This window comes from Vulpes vulpes, chromosome 3 (assembly GCF_048418805.1).
Source record: "Vulpes vulpes isolate BD-2025 chromosome 3, VulVul3, whole genome shotgun sequence".
NCBI lineage: Eukaryota > Metazoa > Chordata > Mammalia > Carnivora > Canidae > Vulpes > Vulpes vulpes.
In genome coordinates, this window is record NC_132782.1 from 111,485,072 (window position 1) to 111,504,678 (window position 19,607).

The window sequence follows — 19,607 nt, forward strand, 5'->3', positions numbered from 1 at the left end:
AGGTGCTATGGTGACTATGTTTAGGGCATGCATAAGAAGCATTATAGGAAACAAGACATTTGACAAGTGCTTTCCGTGGGAAGTACAAGTGGATTTTTAGAGATGAGAACTGCTTTGTAAAGGGCAAGGCCGTAGGTGGTTCCAGAAGAAAGTGGGCTTTCCCTCACCTTTGATGCTTGATATCAGGGAGAGGAGAGGGGTTATTGATTACAGGGTCCTGATTTTGGTGGATAAGGCCTGACCCCATGGGGCTGCTCCTGAATTCCTAAGCAATACAGGATTCAGTGAGAGACATTCCTTTTCAAAACTGTATGTTATGACAAAAACTATTTATAGATACAATTTTTTATATATATATTAGCAAGAACCTTTATTAAAGATTGAAAAGGATAGGTCCTTAAGATAAAGATTTCAGTTCTCTAGAAAAGTAGTTTTTCTCCTTTTCTCTGCTAAAATATCTTGACAAGTTATGTTGACATCCTGTTGGGAAGAAAGAAGACCAGACCTTCCTTTTTTTTTTTTTTTTTTTTTTAAGATTGTATTTATTTATTCATGAAAGACACAGAGAGAGAGACACAGGCAGAGGGAGAAGCAGGCTTCCTGCAAGGAGCCCAATGCAGGACTTGATCCTGGATCCTAGGATCACACCCTCAGCCGAAGGCAGACACTCAACTGCTGAGCTACCCAGGTGTCCTGAGGACCGATCTTAACAAGCTGCCTCTGGAAGGGGAAGAACTGAGTGAGATGGCTGGATTCAGCTCTCCAAGCCTGGATGACCACTGTGGATGAGGGCTACTTGTGGTCACTTTCCACTTCATGGAGATATAGAGGGAAAAATCACTTTAGGGTAACTTTGACTCTATCACATGACCACACCCACAGATGAAGTTTCAGGTACCTGAGGGCCTATCTTGGACAGGGAGTTGCTCATCAGGATAGAAACTGAGCTCAGGGTTTGAAATTTTCATCAGTGGCCATGGATGGCAGAATGGAGGGAGCTCATGTAGTCCCTGAGTATTCAAAAACCCCAAGACAAACCGTTCAAGAGAGTATTGATGGCAAAAGAGGATAGATTCCAAATGAGAGATTCCAATGAGATTCCAAACTTGAGAGTTTCTTTAGCAGCCTTCATACCTGATCCTACAACAGCCCTTCTGGAAAACGGATAAGACTTTTTAACAGATGTAGACACTAAGAGTCAGGAGATTTGTGGAGTTAGTGATAAGCTGTCCAGGATCCCAACCTGAGATACTTTTTATATCAAGGGAGATATAAGGTATGAAGTGAGTACTAAAGTAACTCTTGGAAAAAAAACCTGTGGCTTGTAATTACAAGCAGATCGGAGCCATCGGAGCATCCTTCTTTCTTTTCGCCTGGCACTTGGTTGGCTCACTTTCTCTATATCGAACACTGTAGCAATTGGAGAAGAGAGCCAACTGGATGTTGAGTGCACTGCTCCAGGTATTTGGACTGAGCCAGCAGTGTCCCTCTGCCAGGGCTGGGCAGTACCTGTCCTAGAGAGCACTGAGTAGATTTTCCTCTCCCAGCACCAGTATCCATCCTACAGGTGACTCGCCTCATGGCTGAGACAGTGGACTCCAGGAGCAGGTGTCATAAGCCAGAATTAAAGAATCTGGCACAAAAGAAGGGGCTAGCCATATTGGCATAGGCAGCACAGCTTGAAAGCCGTATCCAGCATTTGGGAATGTTTTCAAGTTTTGAAAACAGAATCTTCTAAATCTATCTTATCTGCAAGTCTTTGTTGATGTCTATATGATAATCATTGCTTGAAATTAACTGACAAACTCTTATTTTCTTTGTGGCTTCTTTTTTTGGAGGGGGGGGTTGTTTTTTGATTTGTGGTTTTTTAGGTGTCGATTTCTGAACAGCTTAGACTTGGACCTGTAACAACTCAGTAATCCTTAGCCTCTTTCAGTGGTTTCAGGCAGGGCAAGCATACAAATCGTTTGCTCAGTACTACTCACCAAATTCTAGATGGAGAAGGAACGATATCTTCTCACCCCATCTTTGTTCTCACCTTTGGACTCTACTGACACATTTGTGTTCTCCCTCCCACCCCGACTCCCACCCAGGTCATTGTGTCATGCAGTCTGAAACACATATTGAGAGTTTTAGAAATTGTTTATAGACCCTTGTTTAATATGATATATATGGGGTATGATTTTAATTTAAGAGCAGGTCAGAATTATGGAAATTTTTGAAAATGTAAGGTGTTTAATTTTGAGCAGAGTGTGTAATCTGAGAGTAGCTTATAGTAGAAGGTTTATATTTGCAAATGAAAAGAATTTACAGGAGGTGTATTGGAATACCAGGGTAAGTTTGCTGCTCCTGGCTGTGTTACAGGTGCAGTTACACCTACCACCTGGTAGTTGCTACCCACTTGAGCAAGCCCACAAACAAAGAAGTCATGGGGGCAATCCCATGAGCAGAGCAGCCCATGTTCCATGGCAGAGGCCTTCATTGTTGATTTGTTGTTGTTTTTAAAGATAATACATGTTTACGCCTGCCTCCCCCACCCCTCCAATTCAGGTATAAACTATGAAACAGTTCCATTCATCCCTGTCCCTCAGCCACCCAGTTACCAGCCCATGGGCATCCAGTTATACTAGTTTCTTATAATATGCCCCTCCAAAGATATTATGTGCAGAATCAAGAAATTACATATTCCTTTTTACTTGTTTTTATGTAAGTTGATAGCATACTACACACACTGTTCTGCACCTTGCTTTCTTCCACTTAGCCAGATATCTTAAGGGACCATCCATTTTGTTCTTCATAATGACCTCACTGATTGCCACTACAAACAATAGGATTAACTTCCTTGTATGTATATGTAAAAGCAAGGGCTCGTAATTTACACACCACTTGACTAAGCTTAATTTTTCTGACTCCAGCCCAACAGCAAATTGGGCAGAAAAGGTCCAGCTCCATCTAGGCATCAGGAGGATAATAGAAGGGAAATCACAAGTCACAGCTCATATCACAGAAAGACACAGAAGTCATTTTAAAAGGTGAGGGGGGTGGGGAATCTCTGGGTGGCTCAGCGGTTTAGTGCCTGCTTTCAGCCCAGGGCGTGATCCTGGAGTTCCGGGATCGAGTCCCACATCAGGCTCCCTGCATGGAGCCTACTTCTCCTTATGCCTGTGTCTTTGCCTGCCTCTCCCCCCCCCCCCTTTCTATCATGAATAAATAGATAAAATCTTTAAATAATAAAAATAAATTTTAAAAAAGCGGGGACACCTGGGTGTCTCAGTCAGACATCCAACTCTTGATCTTGGCTCAAGTCTTGATCTCAGGGTCGTGATAAAACAAAAAACAAATGTACAGACAACAGCAACAACCCGAAAAGGCCACCAAAGCCTTATAACATTTAACCCAGAGACCAACATTCCAGCCCTCCTGAACATGCTTGGAAGGCATCATTTACTCAGTGATTATTTATTGAGCACGAGTTGCATGCCAGACCCAGCTGATAGGCCTCAGTGTACTAGAGAATGGTGCATTATTGAAGCTGTGGCTGAGAAGTGTACTCTTTAAGGAGACTGAGTTAGCCTTTAGAGAAAAACTATTCAGATGGCTAAAGTGATTTCAATTTGGCTTGCTTTCAAGAGGTAATCCTCCTAGGGCTCTGGTGAGCTGGCTTTTTATTTACCATTTTTCTAATGGGCACAGTGCTTCAATAATAGGCTGATTTCTTAGCTAGATTAATATTTCTTGCATTTATGTTTTTGATATTTATACTGTCCATTTGCTTAGCAAATTTGTCATTTTTAAAAAATGGTCAAAGCGGAAAATTTCGTTCTAGTATTCAAATGCCAGTCTTCAGGATGAATGGAATTTTGACTGTACCATTCTTCTGGCAGAAATTAGTAATCCACTTAAAATGCTTTGGTGAAAAAATAGGCATGAATTATTGGTGCCTCCTCCACAAATGTCCTTACCTATCCACGTCCTCATACTCAGAAGTTCATGTGGGGAGAGGGAGGCAGAGATTAGGATGCCTTAGACTGTATTGTCCCATCTTACAGGGCTCCATAAAAACCACCCCATTGGTCTTACACCAGAACTTATGTGAGTCTCCGCTTCTAACCTGAAGCGCAGCGAAGGAAGAGGCATGTCTAAAGCATGTGGCTCTTTAAGCTTTATCGCTGGTACTTGTGTCATCTCAGTAGGACAGCTTAGCCTGCTTTTCAGGGCATATCTGGCTTTGCATCTGCTCTGGTGGTCTGTCCTTAGAAACCCTAAATGGGAAGAGAAGCAGGAGGGTCCGTTCAGTGGTATACCTTCCAGGCAACATGAGGTCAAAATATCATTCCATTTTTCCTCTCCATAGAATAGACCACTTGACTCTATCAGTCAAGTTTCAGACTTTTAAGATGAGTTAATCACTAGAAGGTACCTGCTTACCTCACCTGGTTGAAGCTTTATGCGGTGAGACAGTGTCTGAGGCCTCGTTCATCATTCCATTCTCTGTGATTTTGTTTACCCATAGATAACATGCTTAGCTCTCATTTGCTGTCACATTTGCAGGCTCATAGTCCACAGCTATTGTGTTTGTACATATCCATTGTCACAATTATTAGCATAACACTCAATACATAGGTGGCCATTGGTGGGTTGTTCACACTATTTTTATGTACAGAGATTAGTGCTTTTTCTTTTTTCTTCTTTTTTTAATGCAGGGCTTGAACTCACAATCCTGAGTTCAGGACCTGAGTTGAGATCAAGAGTTGGACGCTTAACTGATTCAGCCACCCAGGCTCCTCACATTTTTACTATTATTAGTGAATATTCTCTAGCTTTCTTTAAAAGAAAGGGCCCTGGGATCCCTGGGTGGCGCAGCGGTTTAGCGCCTGCCTTTGGCCCAGGGCGCGATCCTAGAGATCCCGGATCGAATCCCACGTCAGGCTCCCGGTGCATGGAGCCTGCTTCTCCCTCTGCCTATGTCTCTGCCTCTCTCTCTCTCTCTCTCTCTCTCTGTGACTATCATAAATAAATAAATAAAAATTTTTTTTAATAAATAAATAAAAAATGAAAGAAAGGGCCCTAAGTATGATAGCTCAGTTTCTCTATCCTTAACCTGACTCCTTTTCCAGAAGGTTATGCTATGAAACCTGTGAGTTTTATACAATAAAAATGTCTATAAGTTAACTGATACCTCACCAAACCTGTAAAATCTTCTCCTTTGTACTGGGAAGCTGAATGTCATTTAGGAAAACTACAGGAAGTGAGCTGGGGCAAATTTGTTCAGGTTAGAATGGTAGGACAGATATCTTAGAAGTGACAACTGATGGCTTTTTTACTTGCATGTGTTACACATTGATGGTAGGAATTAAAAATTAAACAGGGTATGTTCCACCATTAATCACAAGCAGAATCTTGTTTCAAAATACCTCCTGTTACAACTGCTGCCCTCATTCCAAATTATTTGTCATATTTTGTCGGTTTAGTGGCCACAGACATGGTCATTTATGAACAAATATCTGTAAGAGCAGATTTCAGATGCTGCATTTCTTTTTTCTTTTTTTAAGATTTTAGTTATTTATTCATGAGAGACATAGAGTGAGGCAGAGACACAGTCAGAGGGAGATGCAGGCTCCATGCAGGGAGCCTGATGTGGGACTCGATCCCAGGACTCCAGGATCACACCCTGAGCTGAAGGCAGATACTTAACCGCTGAGCCACCCAGGCATCCCAGACTGCAGATCTTTAGCCGTGGGAGCATCCCTGATTCTCACTTGATTGACAGGTTGTCATTCTGGTTTGGGTATTGACTGGGCAGTGATGTTGCTGTGGTCAGTAATGCTTCCTGATGCCCAGGTCCATGAGGGACTCCTGTGATGAGAATGGAAGAACATCTCCAGGCTTCCTCAGCCCTGCAGAAGTATCAGGCAATGTGTGGTTTAGTGTGGACAGCTGGTGAACAAGAATAGACATAAATAGCCTACAACATGTGGAGGATGGTCTTGTTTTGGTGGTGGTGGTTGTTGTGCCTGACTTGTTTCAGGGAGACATACTTTTATAACACCCCAAGAGTTTTGGGTGGTTGATAACATGTTTTGAAAACATGGCAGGCCTGTTTCAAAGTCCAGTTAAACCAGATGAATATCTGCATTCTGTTGCAGTGAGGTATTTGATACTTTCTGCCATGGGCATTGTGGATCATACTCTTTCTGTGTGTATTTTCTGCCAGTGCTTGGATCAAAGTGGAACAGCTAAAGCCATACCATGCACATAAAGAAGAAATGATAAAGATTAACAAGGGGAAAAGATTTCAGCAGGCTGTGGACGCTGTTGAAGAGTTCCTCCGGAGAGCCAAAGGGAAAGACCAGGTAAGAGACTGATTCTTGCTTTATTCCAACATCAGACTGGTTATTTTGGCATAGTAACTAACAGATTAAATATTGCCCAAACCCAAAGCTCTTTTCTTATGAAATGCCAATGGAGAGAACACTACTTCAGTTCTAGGGTATCCGCGTTTTACTTGTCAGCTTGAGACTCCATGCATGCGGTGGTCTTTTCTAGAATAGATGCTGTTCTTAGGAAAGTCACTTGGACTCAGGAGAAGTAGCTCAGCTTTTGAGTACAACACAGGCATTTCTCCTTTTATATACTAGAGATTAGGAGCATAGCTTCTCAAGTATATCCACTGCCTGGGTGTAAATCCCACTTTTCAGCTTTGGGACTATAGGCAAGTGATTTGACTTTTTTATCTGCTTCTCCAAATATCAGTGGGAGCAATAGCAGAACCTATTTTGTAGGGTTGTTGTGTGGTTAGCGTATATAAAGTGCTTCTCCTAGGGTGTGGCTTGTGTAAATGGCAGTAGCAGCAGCAGTGGCTGCTGTGGTGGCTATCATTGTTATTATTAAACTTTCAGACATCATCCCACAATTCTGCTGATGACAAGAATCGGCGTAATTCCAGTGAGGAGAGAAGTAGGCCAAACTCAGGTGATGAGAAGCGGAAGCTTAGCCTGTCTGAAGGGAAGGTGAAGAAGAACATGGGAGAAGGAAAGAAGAGGGTGTCTTCAGGCTCTTCAGAGAGAGGTTCCAAGTCCCCTCTGAAAAGAGCCCAAGAGCAGAGTCCCCGGAAACGGGGTCGGCCCCCAAAGGATGAGAAGGTTTGTTTTACCTCTGCAGCTTCTGGGATTAGTGACTTTCTTCTGCATATGAAAGAGTTGAGCTCTACAGTGTGTCTCAGCTCAGAGTGAACATAGAGACCTGTGCTAAGCACTGCACTAAAAAATCCCGCAGACCAGGGGAGGGACACAGCCTGGATGCACAGGCCTGAAATAGGAACACAAGGCAGCAAAGGATCTTGCATTCAACTAGATGGTTGAGGCAGAAGAACCGTCCACCTGAGTTAGCATGCAAGGGCTGGCATTGGGAGGGGCTCAGGAAGAAAGAGAGGAAGGCATTCCAGAGACCACGGGCCCAGCCTACGTGGGGCTTGATGTTGCCGTGGATATTCTCATTACAGGTAGAGGACAGGGAGGAGAGCAGAGAGCTAAAAGTGGGTTGTCACTGTATTGTGGAGGGCCTCGACATCTACTAAAGCAGTATTTATTGTCATGGAGTCAATAGGGGTCCACGATCACGTTGGAACTGGGTGTCAGGGTGACAGTGTGCTCTAAGCTGTATGTTAGAAATGGCGAGGGCAGAGAAGAAAGGCTAAAGCTGGTCAGAAACCAGCCAGGTTTGCATTTATAAAGAGCTATTCTGATAGCAAATACTGAAAGGAATTGCCCGAGAGGCACTGCAGAGGAAGGGCTCATAATATTTAGCAAATGGTGACAGAGGAAAGGGGGAGGGAGAGGATTTCAGATTTTTGCCTGGGAAATGGTAATGCCTTTCACAAAAGCATAAATCAGGTAGGATTGGCTTACAGAGTAAGAGAACTAATTGTATTTTGAGTGTGATGAATTTGAGATGATGATGAGACGATAGGGGGCCTTGAACTAATGTCAGGGTGGGATGTAGATGTGAGAGCAAATAAGTAGAAAGTATGTTGGAGAATATGTACAAAATCTAACTGTGTGGCACAGTGGGATTGGTCTTGAGAGAAAGTAAGGAGGGAACAGAGTGAAGGGCAGGAGTCTGCTTTGCAGGGAGAACGTCCACAGGTCAGAGTTGGAAGAAGTCATCACAGTGAAATAAAGTGGAAATAATGTACTTTTCACCTTCCTGAAAAGATTTGGGTTAAGTCTCAAAAACCAAGGATAAAGAATTCGAGGTGGAGGAGGTAGTCTGTCCCAACACAGAAGAGGATTGTTAGAACACAGTCAAGGGGTCGGGAGCCAGATGGCTGGCAGAAACAGTTGGTGATAAGGCCATGATGAAACACTAGACCTCATCAGATTAAGGCCTGCAAATTCAGACACCAGGGAGACCAGACAGGTCATGGCAGCAAGGGGAGCTGGCGGAGGGTCCACAGCCCTGACCTACCTCTGCCCTGAGAGCATTAGGTATGGCAGCAGCTGGCACTCTGGTGAGGTCATACTCTGTCTATGGGGTTCCAGTCAACTTTTGCCCGATTGGTTTTTCTCAAGAAAAGCTAGAAATACAGAGTTTTATGTCAAACATTCCAGTCTTAAACCTTACAAGCTAATTTAAAATTTTAAAATACTTTTATGTCCAGAGGAACATCTTTAGGCTAGATTTAGCATGTAGGCTGCCACTCTGTGACCACTGTGTTAGGGAAGGTCCTTCTCACCGTCCAATGACCTGAGACAGAGTAGAGAGAGTGACTGGTGGTCAAGACAGCCCTGGCTGACGGTAAGCACAGAGAACCACCAGCCAGAGGTGGAGAAGGTGGAGAAAACAGCCAGCCATGATGCAGGAAGAACTTCTCAGGGGGTGTGATCTAATTAGATCAAATTGAATTGATTTCCTGGGGATCCAGAGGCATCTGAGCTGTTGGGTTTTATACTGCTCTCCAAATTCCTATTTTCTGTTTTCTAAAGCCATGGATCTCACCAACTCCTTTGCTGACCCTGCAGAGAAATGACATCTTTTTGAAAAAAGGAAAGTGTACAGGAGAGATGAGGAGGAGGTCTGAGTCTGAACTGTGACTCCCTAACTTGCTGCAGCTATGTGATCTTGCCCAACTATCTTTGCCTTGGTTTCCTCATCTGATCATTGGGAATAATAGTGATACCTGTCTCTCAGGTTTGTTGTGAGAATTAAATGAGTAACAAGAGCAAAGCACCAAGAATGGTGTGCCTTGCACTACACATTTGATGAATGGCTTTACATTTGTCAGTGTCTGGCAGTAGCCTGTTGTACAGTGAGAGCATAGTGGTTTTAGTGTAACCTGAGGCCACCACCAGGCTTACTGCAGGGACTCTTCTCAAAGGCTCCCAGGGAAAAGCAGTCTGCCCTTGAGTCTGAATTATTAATCAGAGGATAGTAACATTTCTGCTGCTATTCTTGGAGTTAGGTCCCTAGCCAAGAGCCCTACTTGCTGTTTACCTTTAGCAGGGTCCTTTCTAGTCTCCTTGCTTGACCCAGTCTCTAGTGAAGGATTTGTCACCTGGAGAGGAAGGAGTGTGGCCAGTGGTACAGGGTGGACACAGCCATTTCGGCTCAAACAGTTGGTCTTTATTAAGTATATTCAGAGATGTAGGGAATCTGGGCTTGGAATTTTGTGCATCTTCTGATCTAATAGGTTCTATGGTCTAAAAAGTGTTGCTGCAGTAATTGTTGTTTGGCTGTCAAGCTTCTTTCTGAAACAGCAGTAGCCTAGGCTGATAACTGAGCAGAATCCTGGATGATTGCCATTCTGAGCCACAATCCCCTGTCCCATAAGGATTAATGGAAAAGGCTGACCTTTTGACGCAGAGACGTTAGTTTCATGGGTACAGAGAAAGGCTGGGTTCATGGCTCAACTCCAGTGTGAGAGCTGTGCTCTCATCCTCTCTCAGGGGCTCTCATTTCCAAGTCCTGGGCTGAGAAGAACTACAGCTCTAGGCACACACCACCCTGACAGAACAGAGCCATCAGTCCTACGGCTGGTGGTACAGAGAGTGATGAGATGAGGTAGGAGTCAAAGCCTTTTGTCAGTGCCAGATGGAAACTCGGTGCTTTCCATCTCACTCTGTTTCTGTCCTGGGCCTTAAGCAGGTCACTAGAGCTATGCTGCCCCAGCTGCAGGGGACAGATACAAAACATGTCCATTTTGGCAGGACATTCTTTGGGACAGAACTGCACTAGGCCTCTGTTTCCCCAGAGCTCTTTATTCAGAAAATGTTGATTGAGCAGCTCCATCATAAGCCAGATGTCTAGAGATAAAGCAGCATGATAGAGAGGGCCTTCTCGTGTTCACTTCTTTAGTAAATAGCGAACACCTAATAATCTGCGCCAGGCATGGCTCCCAGCATGGAATACGGAATAAACAAAATTGTCAAGGGTCTTGCTTTCATTGAACTTACTTATAATAGCATCAGCATCATGTTCTAATGGCTCAGGGAAAGCACCAGATAAGGTGACATTTCTGCATGTGAGCCATGCTGAAGTGAGCATGTGAGCCAAGTAGATAACTGTTGGAAGAGCATTCCCAGTAGTGCAAAGGCACTGAGGCAGGGATAGGTTTGGTGTGTTTGGGGAATGGATGGAGGGCCAAGGGGGTGCTGGCAAGTTGGAGAGTGGTGACAGAGGAGAAAATATAATAGGACATGAATTTGGAGATTATTGTGGAGTAGGAGTTGTAGAACTTGTAGTGCCCTGTAGGCTATAATAATAAAGCCTTTAGCCTGACTGTGTGAGACAGGAAACCAGTTTTAGGCAGAGAAGTGGCATACTTCGCTCTGGCTGCTGTGTACAGTCTATAGACTGCAGGGTTCCAGAACGGAAGCAGGACGATCCCTTTTGCTGTAGTCCAAGTGATAGCTGATGGCAGGAGCTTGGATGTTAGCAATGGGGTGGCAAGAAGGGGTTGCAGATCCCCAGTTGTAAAACCATAATCACTGCTAGCAGATAAGAGGATGGTAAAATCAAGAAGGACCACAAAGATCTCAGCCTGGTAGAACTGAGATGCTTTTCTAAGACTTCAAAGACTGTGGAAGGAGCCATTTGGGCAGGGAGATCCAGAGTTCAGTGGGACGTGTCAGGATTCCCTTTAGATATCCAAGTAGAAATGTCTGGAGGACCACCATGGCTGGAAGATCACACATGTGGAAAGGAAATAAGAGGTAAACTCTGTGGAGGTGACCAGAACACAGCAAGTGTAAAGTTGAAGCAGCTCCCTGCCCAGGATGGGTGTGGACCAGGCTGTTGGTTAGGAAGTGCACCCCATTCCACTGAGTCCTGCCCTGGCATCACCCTGGGGAGAGAAAGGGACTCTTGGCTCCCAGCCACCCTGGGTTCGAAGTCTGGCTTTGTCACCTGGTAGCTAAAACGCTGGGCACATTTCCGCATTGGCACCATGTGGCTTTCTTAGTTTTTTGTTTTGTTTTGTTTTGTTTTTTGTTTGTTTTTTGAGATTCCCTCTGAAGCCAGTACTGTTTTCTTAATGTTTGCTTATGGCCATAAGGAATTTTTTTTTGACTTGCTGACAATGCTGTATACCATAGTTGGACTTTCCAGAGACATTGGTCCTTGCGAAACTTGGGCACAAGAAGACAATTTGTTATTTCAAGAACAGAGAAGAAAGGCTGGCTCCCTATTGATGAGAATTTGCCTGGTTTTCCCCGATGAACAGTCAGAACCGTGCCTGGGGACTGATTCTGAGACTGTGGAGTTGCTAGGGGTTTCGTTTAAGGTCGAATGTAACTGAAGGAAGCAAAACAGTGAAGAGGTGCTCCCCGATGTGGTGCAGGAAGACATCTGCTACTGAGCTGCCCTCAGTGTCCTGACAATCTGCCTTTCCCTCTGTAGGATCTCACCATCCCTGAGTCTAGTACCGTGAAGGGGGTGATGGCTGGACCGATGGCCGCGTTTAAATGGCAGCCGACTGTGAGCGAGGTAACAAGCTCTCCCACAGGCCAGGACAAGTCCAGCCTCCAAGCTGGTTTCCTGGCCTGTGTGAGGCTTTTCCTTTCCCCATTTATAAATTGCAAGACAGTACTGAGGTGTTAGGGGGAGAAGTGCAAGTCTCCACCCTCAGGTGCTCACTGTCGAGTTCAGTGTAACTTCTTCTAGATGCTTTGATACATCCCCTCACCCCCACTCAACCATCATTTATGATAAAGAATTATATACCCACATCGGGTTTCTACTGTTGGGAATAGGGTTGGTTTTCACAAATGTGGGATTGACCCACAAATTTTTTTCACTTAATGCTATAGAGACAGCTTTCACTGTTTACACATGTAACTCTGTAGCCCCACGTGATTTCATCCTTGGATCAGATACCCCCGTCCCCTGCTGGACCTAATTGTGAAATCCCTTGAAAGTCCTGCACTCGTTGCCCTGTGTTTGTTTATGGTAATCCTCCATGAGACAAGACACTCAAAGGTCTGGTACCAGACACAGTAGACTAAAATCCTAAGATTAGGAGAGTCCTGAGGATTGATTTGGCTTCATCTGCTGGTTATCCAAAGGGATTGGTAAATGCTGTATTTTTAAAATACCGTTATGCCTCTTAAATATTTTCGTGAAGTGTTAGTGGAATAATTTGCATGCCCACCTGAAAAAATTATCTCCTCTTTTCCACCTGTAAACAGCTTCCTTGTAGCTGGAGCAGGGGTTGTTTATAAAAGGCTTGCACTATTGATGGGAAAGTGCTTCCAGGCATTTGTATAGTCAAGACCAGCTGCCAGGGGTGTTTCAGCCAGAGAGTGCAGTTATCAGGCAACATGACCTCTGGTGGAAGATAGGTTATTTTACTGAATCATTTTCTGGTTTCAGCCTGTGAAAGATGCAGATCCTCATTTCCATCATTTCCTGCTCAGCCAAACTGAGAAGGTGAGTTGGTCTTTGACATTCTTGGTCCTTCATCAGGGGCTGGCCTGAGGGAAGAAGGTGGCTCCATGGAACCTTAACCTACGGGTCTGAAAACTTAGGCTTTACCTCTACCACTGCCCAGAGCAACTAGATAAGTCACATGGAGACCCTCTCATGAATCAGGTGTTATTAAGGTTAAAAGTAAACCAAAGAAAGTATATAAGATTCAGCAGCTGTGCAGTTGAGATATTTGTGGTTGCCTTAAGAGTCCAGGGCAGAGAAGCCAGACCTTGTGAGCTATTGGCACTTGTGAGGTAGCCCATGCTGTTTGGTGAGATGTATTCTCAGGCTTGTAGTACAAACAGTATCTATAAACCATCACGGTGTAAAGGGAAAGCTTCCCAGAGTATCTGCAAGGCCCTAAGTTAGGCTGAACCTCGATAGGACCTGATAGCCTGTAGCTTTGAAGTTGAACAGACCTGGGTTCCAATCCTGCTTGCACTGACTAGCTTTTTAATTCTGAGGGTATAACTTCACAGGAATCTGATCCTTAATATCATCATTGGCAAAAGAATCTTGCAGAGTTGCATAGATACTTGAGAGGTAGTGTGTGTTACATTTCTGATGTGTCATCTGGAGTTGAATAAAGTCAAACGGCAAATAGGTTTTCAATGTTAATGCCACACTTTAGGCCTGATCTCTTAGGGAAATTCTAACAGAGACCAGTTAAGTGTTCAGTTTAATAAATGGTCTTTTTTCTCCTTTATTAGCCAGCTGTCTGTTACCAGGCAATCACAAAGAAGTTGAAAATATGTGAAGAGGTACGTAGGTTCCATGCTTCCCTGTTTTTTCTCTTCCACTGGGGCCCTTGCCATGGGCAGACTGACCTGATGAGTTGTGCTTCCTTTCCCTAGGAAACTGGGTCCACCTCCATCCAGGCAGCAGACAGCACGGCCGTGAATGGCAGCATCACACCCACAGACAAAAAGTAGGACCTTTGATAAAAAGGCTTCTTGTGGCTCTAGTTCTGTTAGGGAATAGGGGCTAACCCCAAGGGGTCTCTTTAAGAGTTGTATCCTAGCCATTGCTAGGACTGAATGGAAAGAAAGAGGGAAAGTTGTAATTTTTAATGAGTTGCCTGAGAGTAATTTGACCTACAGTAGACCGAGGTCCTATAAGTACGTGGTGGGGTTGCCTTCAGAGCTCACTGGTGAGTCTTTGAGCAGGAGAACACTGAGTTTGGTGGTTCTCAGGCTCTCCCTTCCCTCGAGATCACCTGGAAGGCACCGACTGCTAGGCTCCATCCCCTGGAATTTCTTAGTCAGTAGGTCTCAGGTAGAGCCTGAGAGTTTGTATCTTGGACACCTTCTTGGATGTGCTGCTGCTGCCAGTCAAGAGACCACACTTTGGGAACCACTGGCTTAGGAGAACAGTGATGAAAACCCTGAGACTGGCTGTGGTGGGAGCAGGCGGCGGCGGGTAAGAGGTGAATCACCATCATCCTGCCTTCCCTGGCTCTCCCTGCTGTGGCCACCCAGTCCTGCCTGCATACCTGCCAGCAGCTCTCTGCCCAGTCCACGCAGGTGATTGAGCCTTGACTGTGGTCCCCAAAGCTTAGCTTGTGCCCGTGCACACCCCTGCCCTTACACTGACAGTATTTGCAGTCCTATATCTGAAAGTTTTAACAAGGAACACTCTGAGTAAGGTGGCCAGGTCTGAATTTTTTTTGCATATTTCCCGAATGGTTCTTTCTCAGAGTAAGAACAGTATGTCTTTTACTTTGTTCATAATTTTTTCTGCTGATGAAATCCCTAATCTAGTTACTTTGGGCGAATAGCCCTGGATAGAGTGGAGAAGGCAGAGGCATGTTATATGCTAATGAAAGAGGAGATGAATGTCACCCGCTGATTTAAGAAAGATTGTGTTGATTTTTAACAAAAAAAGACAAGGATGCGGCTGAAGGTAGAGTCCATTTCTCTCACCTAAGACCTTTGTTACCCCGCTAGTCAAGTCCTTTTATGATACGAATGTGAAGCCAACTATAAAATGAAGCAGCTGTATGGCCTACTTGGTATCCTGGAGCACCAAGAAAAGAGAAGTAGTAATCTGCCATGATTCGAGTCATAGGGAAAGCTTAAACTACCCAGATAGCTGTGAGTGACAAAGCTCCTGGGTTCTGAGCTTTGGCCGGAAACTTAAGAAGATGAGGGTGCCATTTGGTGAGGAAGGTGGTGGGTTCTATTTTCATCATTGGATTCAGGCTGGGACAGAGAGCATGTGAGAATTCATATTCCAGCAGGGAAGAGGGTGATCTTTTCGGTATGAGAGATGAGAGCCAGTTTGCACAGGTGGCTATGAATATGACCCCAAGAGACCCGAGAATACAAAAAGGGTAACTCAGGTGAGGTGAAGGTGGACAAGCTGCAGAGAGGATCTGGAGCTGAGAGAAACCCAAGCCGAAAACCAGGACACCACATAATAAGAAATGAAGGAAGAGGCATTGGTTAGCTATATCACATGCAAGAAGCGGAGTGCAGGAACCAAAAAAGACCTTTGGGCAAGATAAAATCATCTGTAAAAGCAGATAGAAATAGCAGTAGTAGCCGTCAGCCCCCAAACTCTCAGCATTGCAGGAAGAAGCAGGCTACAGGAAGTGAAGGTAAACAGAACACGTGTCCTGGACCCTGAGTTCAGAACCCTGAACTCTAGTCTCCAAAGATGAGAAGGGGCCTACAGTTAGAAGGGCATGGTGGAGAACAGCAGATAGGCCAGTGGAGAGCAGTGACAGAGGTTCAGGAGAAGGCAGGAGAAGATGACTCCAGGCTTTGAAGAGGGTCAAGGCCCTTCTCTGCTGACAGCAGGAAGAACACAAAGGTAGTATCAGGTGTAGAGCTGGGAAGGGAGATGAAGACTGTGATCCTGATTTCTACAACTGGAGAAGTTGGCTGGCTCTGAACACATTGCTTCAGTTACTTGTCATGGATTCTGATGTGCTTTAAAGTGGCATCTGAAAGCTTGGCATTTGGGGCAACCGATCAGGAAACTGCTGCAGGAGCCAAAGACAAATGCCTCCTCTCTTGATGTAATGGAATTATAGGCTCAGACGCTCGATCAAAATAAGGGAACAAGTTGGAAGACTTACCTAAACCATATGAGGCACACTGCTTTCTGTAGCAGGCAAAGGTTTAGAAAAGCCCATTTAAATTGAGGGACATTTCTAACCAGTGGCATAATGAGAAAAGGCACGATGTGCACAACTGCTGCTGGCTCTGCAGTGGTACTTTCAGCTGCTGACTGGAGTTTCTGGTGGATGAGGTCCCCACCCTGAACCCATCAGTATCTCTCTTTTTCAGGATAGGATTTTTGGGCCTTGGCCTCATGGGAAGTGGCATCGTCTCCAACTTACTAAAAATGGGTCACACAGTGACTGTCTGGAACCGGACTGCAGAAAAAGTAAGCATTCATGGTGGTGCTTGTCAGGCAGGGTGGGACGGAGCCTTAACCTTGGAGTTGGAGTGACTTAAGGATAGTAATCTTCCTGTTGTTTCTGCTCAGTGTTCTGCATGCATAGACCAGGAAGCCAAGTTCTTAGTTCAGGCAGGTAAAGGTATAGGTATATAAGCTTAGGGTGTTTTATGTTTCTAAGATTTTATTTACTTATTTGACAGAGCACAAGCAGGGGAAGTGGCAGAAAGGAGGGAGAAGCAGGCTCCCCGCAGAGCAGGGAGCCCGATATGGGACTCAGTCCCAGGACCCTGGGATCATGACCTGAGCTGAAGGCAGATGCTTAATCAACTGAGCCACCCAGGTGCCCCAGGATGTTTGTTTTTTTGTTTTTGTATTTCAACTTTTTATTTAAATTCTAGCTTAGTTAACATAGATGGCAAAATTGGTTTCAGATGTAGAATTTAGTGATTCATCATTTATATATATTACCCAATGCTCAACACAAGAGTCCTCCTTAATACACATCACCCATTTAGCCCAACCCCTGCCCGTTTTCCTCCATCAGCTCTTAGTTCTCTATAGTTAAGAGTCTCTAAGTGTAGAATGTTGTTATAAAAAAAATAAACGTTTAAAAACATACAAAATGAAGTGAAAATTCCTCCTTCCCTGCTATTAACTGAGAGAACTTACATTGGGTGTTTTTATCCTCCTTTTTTTTTCCTGGTGTATGCAAGTATATGTGTGTGTATATTAGTATTTCATCAACAGTGTGTAGAGATAGATTTGCTTCTCCCTTTTTAATGGCTGCAGTGTATCCTGTCATTGAGATTGCAGTAGAGCATTCCGCAGTGGTGGTGATGTCCAACATCTGCACTGTCCAGGGTTTAGCCACTAGCCACATGTGGTCCTCAGCACCTGAATCATGACTAGTATAACTGAAGAATTGACTTCTTGATTTTATTTCACTGAAATGTAAATAGTCCCCCGTGGCTACTAGCAACCAGTTCAGGACAGGCTTAGAAATTCTTTTTTTTTTTTTTTCTTTTTTTTACTTTGACGTTCTTAACCTAGGGGATCCCTGGGTGGCGCAGCGGTTTAGCGCCTGCCTTTGGCCCAGGGCGTGATCCTGGAGACCTGGGATCGAATCCCATGTCGGGCTCCCGGTGCATGGAGCCTGCTTCTCCCTCTGCCTGTGTCTCTGCCCCTCTCTCTCTCTCTCTCTCTCTGTGTGTGTGTGTGTGTGACTATAATTAATTAATAAATAAATAAATTAAGTAAGTAAGTAAAGTAAGTAAGTAAGTTCTTAACCTAATGTGGTGGTCCACCACTTCAAGGGTCTGTGCATGCCCTGAAATGGGACTCCAAGTCCGAATGTGCACCTTGTAAGGGAGAGAGGCCATGGCTCCTCCCATCAAGTTCCCATCACAGAAAAGGTGAAGCACAGCAGTCTGAGTACCAAGAAACTAAAGCTCTATACTCACCTGGAGCACAGGAAGAGATTGAGGAAGGACCAGCCTGTTGGGGGGCAGGCATGGCTGAGCATGTGCTTATGAAGTGACTAGGTGAGCACCCCTTGTGCAGCTAGGTACAGCTGAAAGGAGAGTGGTTGCTGAAGGAGGTGGCAGGGCTCATGGGTTTGAATTAACAGAAATGTCTTGGCAAGATTTAAAAAAAAAAAATTCATCCTAGTGAAACAAAGGTCTGTTTAATAGTAACAGGGAATGGGTTGATGGGGAAAGGGCACTGAAGACTATGCTAAAGGGCTTGGGCTTCAGCTCCTGAGCATTGAGTACCTAAGGCAGGAGTGAGATCTCCGGTCCCATCAGCAGGATAGGTTGTGATTCAAGGCACAGTAACCAGGAAATACAGACATGTACAGTTGCAGAAGCTGGGAGAGTCAGAAGGTTTCCCTTATAAGTATATTCCCCTTTGATAGAAGTGCCTCTGGTCAGCCTGTATCTTGATTGGGAATCCTATATGTTATATAAACATGGCCATTCTTTCCAAATTAATTTATGGGAAAGCAGAACAAAGCAATTATAAACCTGGGTTTGGAATCTAAATCCAAAACCTAAATCCAAGTCACAGCTGTCTTGCTCACCCTCTCCAGCAAGACTGTTAACCTTCCTAAGCCTCAAGAGTTCTCATCTGTAAAATGATGACAGCAAAAACAAGAGTTTAGAGGCATGTGGGTGGCGCAATCGATTAAGCAGCAACTCTTGGTTTCAGTTCAGGTCATGATCTCAGAATTCTGGGATCGAGCCCCACGTCTCTGTGCTCAACATGGAGTCTGCTTAAGACACTCTCTCCCTCTCCCTCTGCCCCTACTGCTCATGCTTGTTCGTTCGCTCTCTCAAATCTAAAAAAAAAAAAAAAGGCAAAAGATTAAATGAGGTGATGTACTTGGCACTGTGCTTATTAGCACATTTAGTAAATGTCATCTTTAAAAAGCCATGTAATGGGTGCCTGGGTGGCTCCGTCAATAAAGCATCTGTTTATTGGTTTTGGCTCAGGTCATGATCTCATGGTCATGAGATTAAGCCCCACATCGGGCTCCATGCTGAACGTAGACGTTGCTTAAGATTCTCTCTCCCTCTCCCTCTGTGAACCACCCCCTTCCACTCATTCACTCTGGCACTCTCTCAAGGAAAAAAAAACAAAACATGTAATTCTTTGACAATCCCCATGTAATTTTTTTTAAAGAATCTCAGTAGAAAATTATTCCCTGGTTCTTCTGGAATAGTAAATGGGAAACACATTTGCACTTTAAAAAAAAAAAAAAGGTAATGAGATCTCTCCCAAGCAAAGTTTAAAACCTAAAAGGCTAAGGTGCACATGGACTATGATAAAGGCTCACACCCATTGAGTAGACTGGACAACTAGGACTTCTTCTGATAGAGGTGGCTCCCTGCAAATCAGTAAGATAGGAGAAAGATCAGTAAGTTATATTCAGGACAACTGATTAGAAATTCAAGGAAGGAAGGAAATCAGTCAATCAATTGGGGATCCCTGGGTGGCTCAGCGGTTTAGCACCTGCCTTTAGCCCAGGGCGCGATCCTGGAGTCCCGGGATCAAGTCCCACGTCGGGCTCCCAGCATGGAGCCTGCTTCTCCCTACTCCTGTGTCTCTGCCTCTCTCTCTCTCTCTCTCTCTCTCTCTCTCTTTCATAAATAAGTAAGTAAGTAAATAAATAAATAAATAAATAAATCTTTAAGGAAAAAAAAAAGAAATTCAAGGAAGTACTGATCTCCCTTCCT

The 19,607-nt window shown here is 44.5% G+C and overlaps 1 protein-coding gene across 5 annotated transcripts in view; it reads left to right on the plus strand.

Moving 5' to 3' along the window:
• The window catches only part of GLYR1 (glyoxylate reductase 1 homolog), a 35,610-nt gene that overhangs the window by 5,763 nt on the left and 10,240 nt on the right, over window positions 1-19,607 (plus strand). For 3 of the 5 annotated variants that reach the window (XM_026003051.2, XM_026003049.2, XM_026003055.2), the window contains exons 4-10: window positions 6,215-6,353; window positions 6,900-7,142; window positions 11,896-11,982; window positions 12,868-12,924; window positions 13,674-13,724; window positions 13,818-13,891; window positions 16,257-16,356. In XM_026003051.2, coding sequence (XP_025858836.1) covers window positions 6,215-6,353; window positions 6,900-7,142; window positions 11,896-11,982; window positions 12,868-12,924; window positions 13,674-13,724; window positions 13,818-13,891; window positions 16,257-16,356 — 751 coding nt within the window. The remainder of the gene's footprint in view (window positions 1-6,214; window positions 6,354-6,899; window positions 7,143-11,895; window positions 11,983-12,867; window positions 12,925-13,673; window positions 13,725-13,817; window positions 13,892-16,256; window positions 16,357-19,607) is intronic. The other 2 variants (XM_026003052.2, XM_026003053.2) reach the window with 1 other exon arrangement.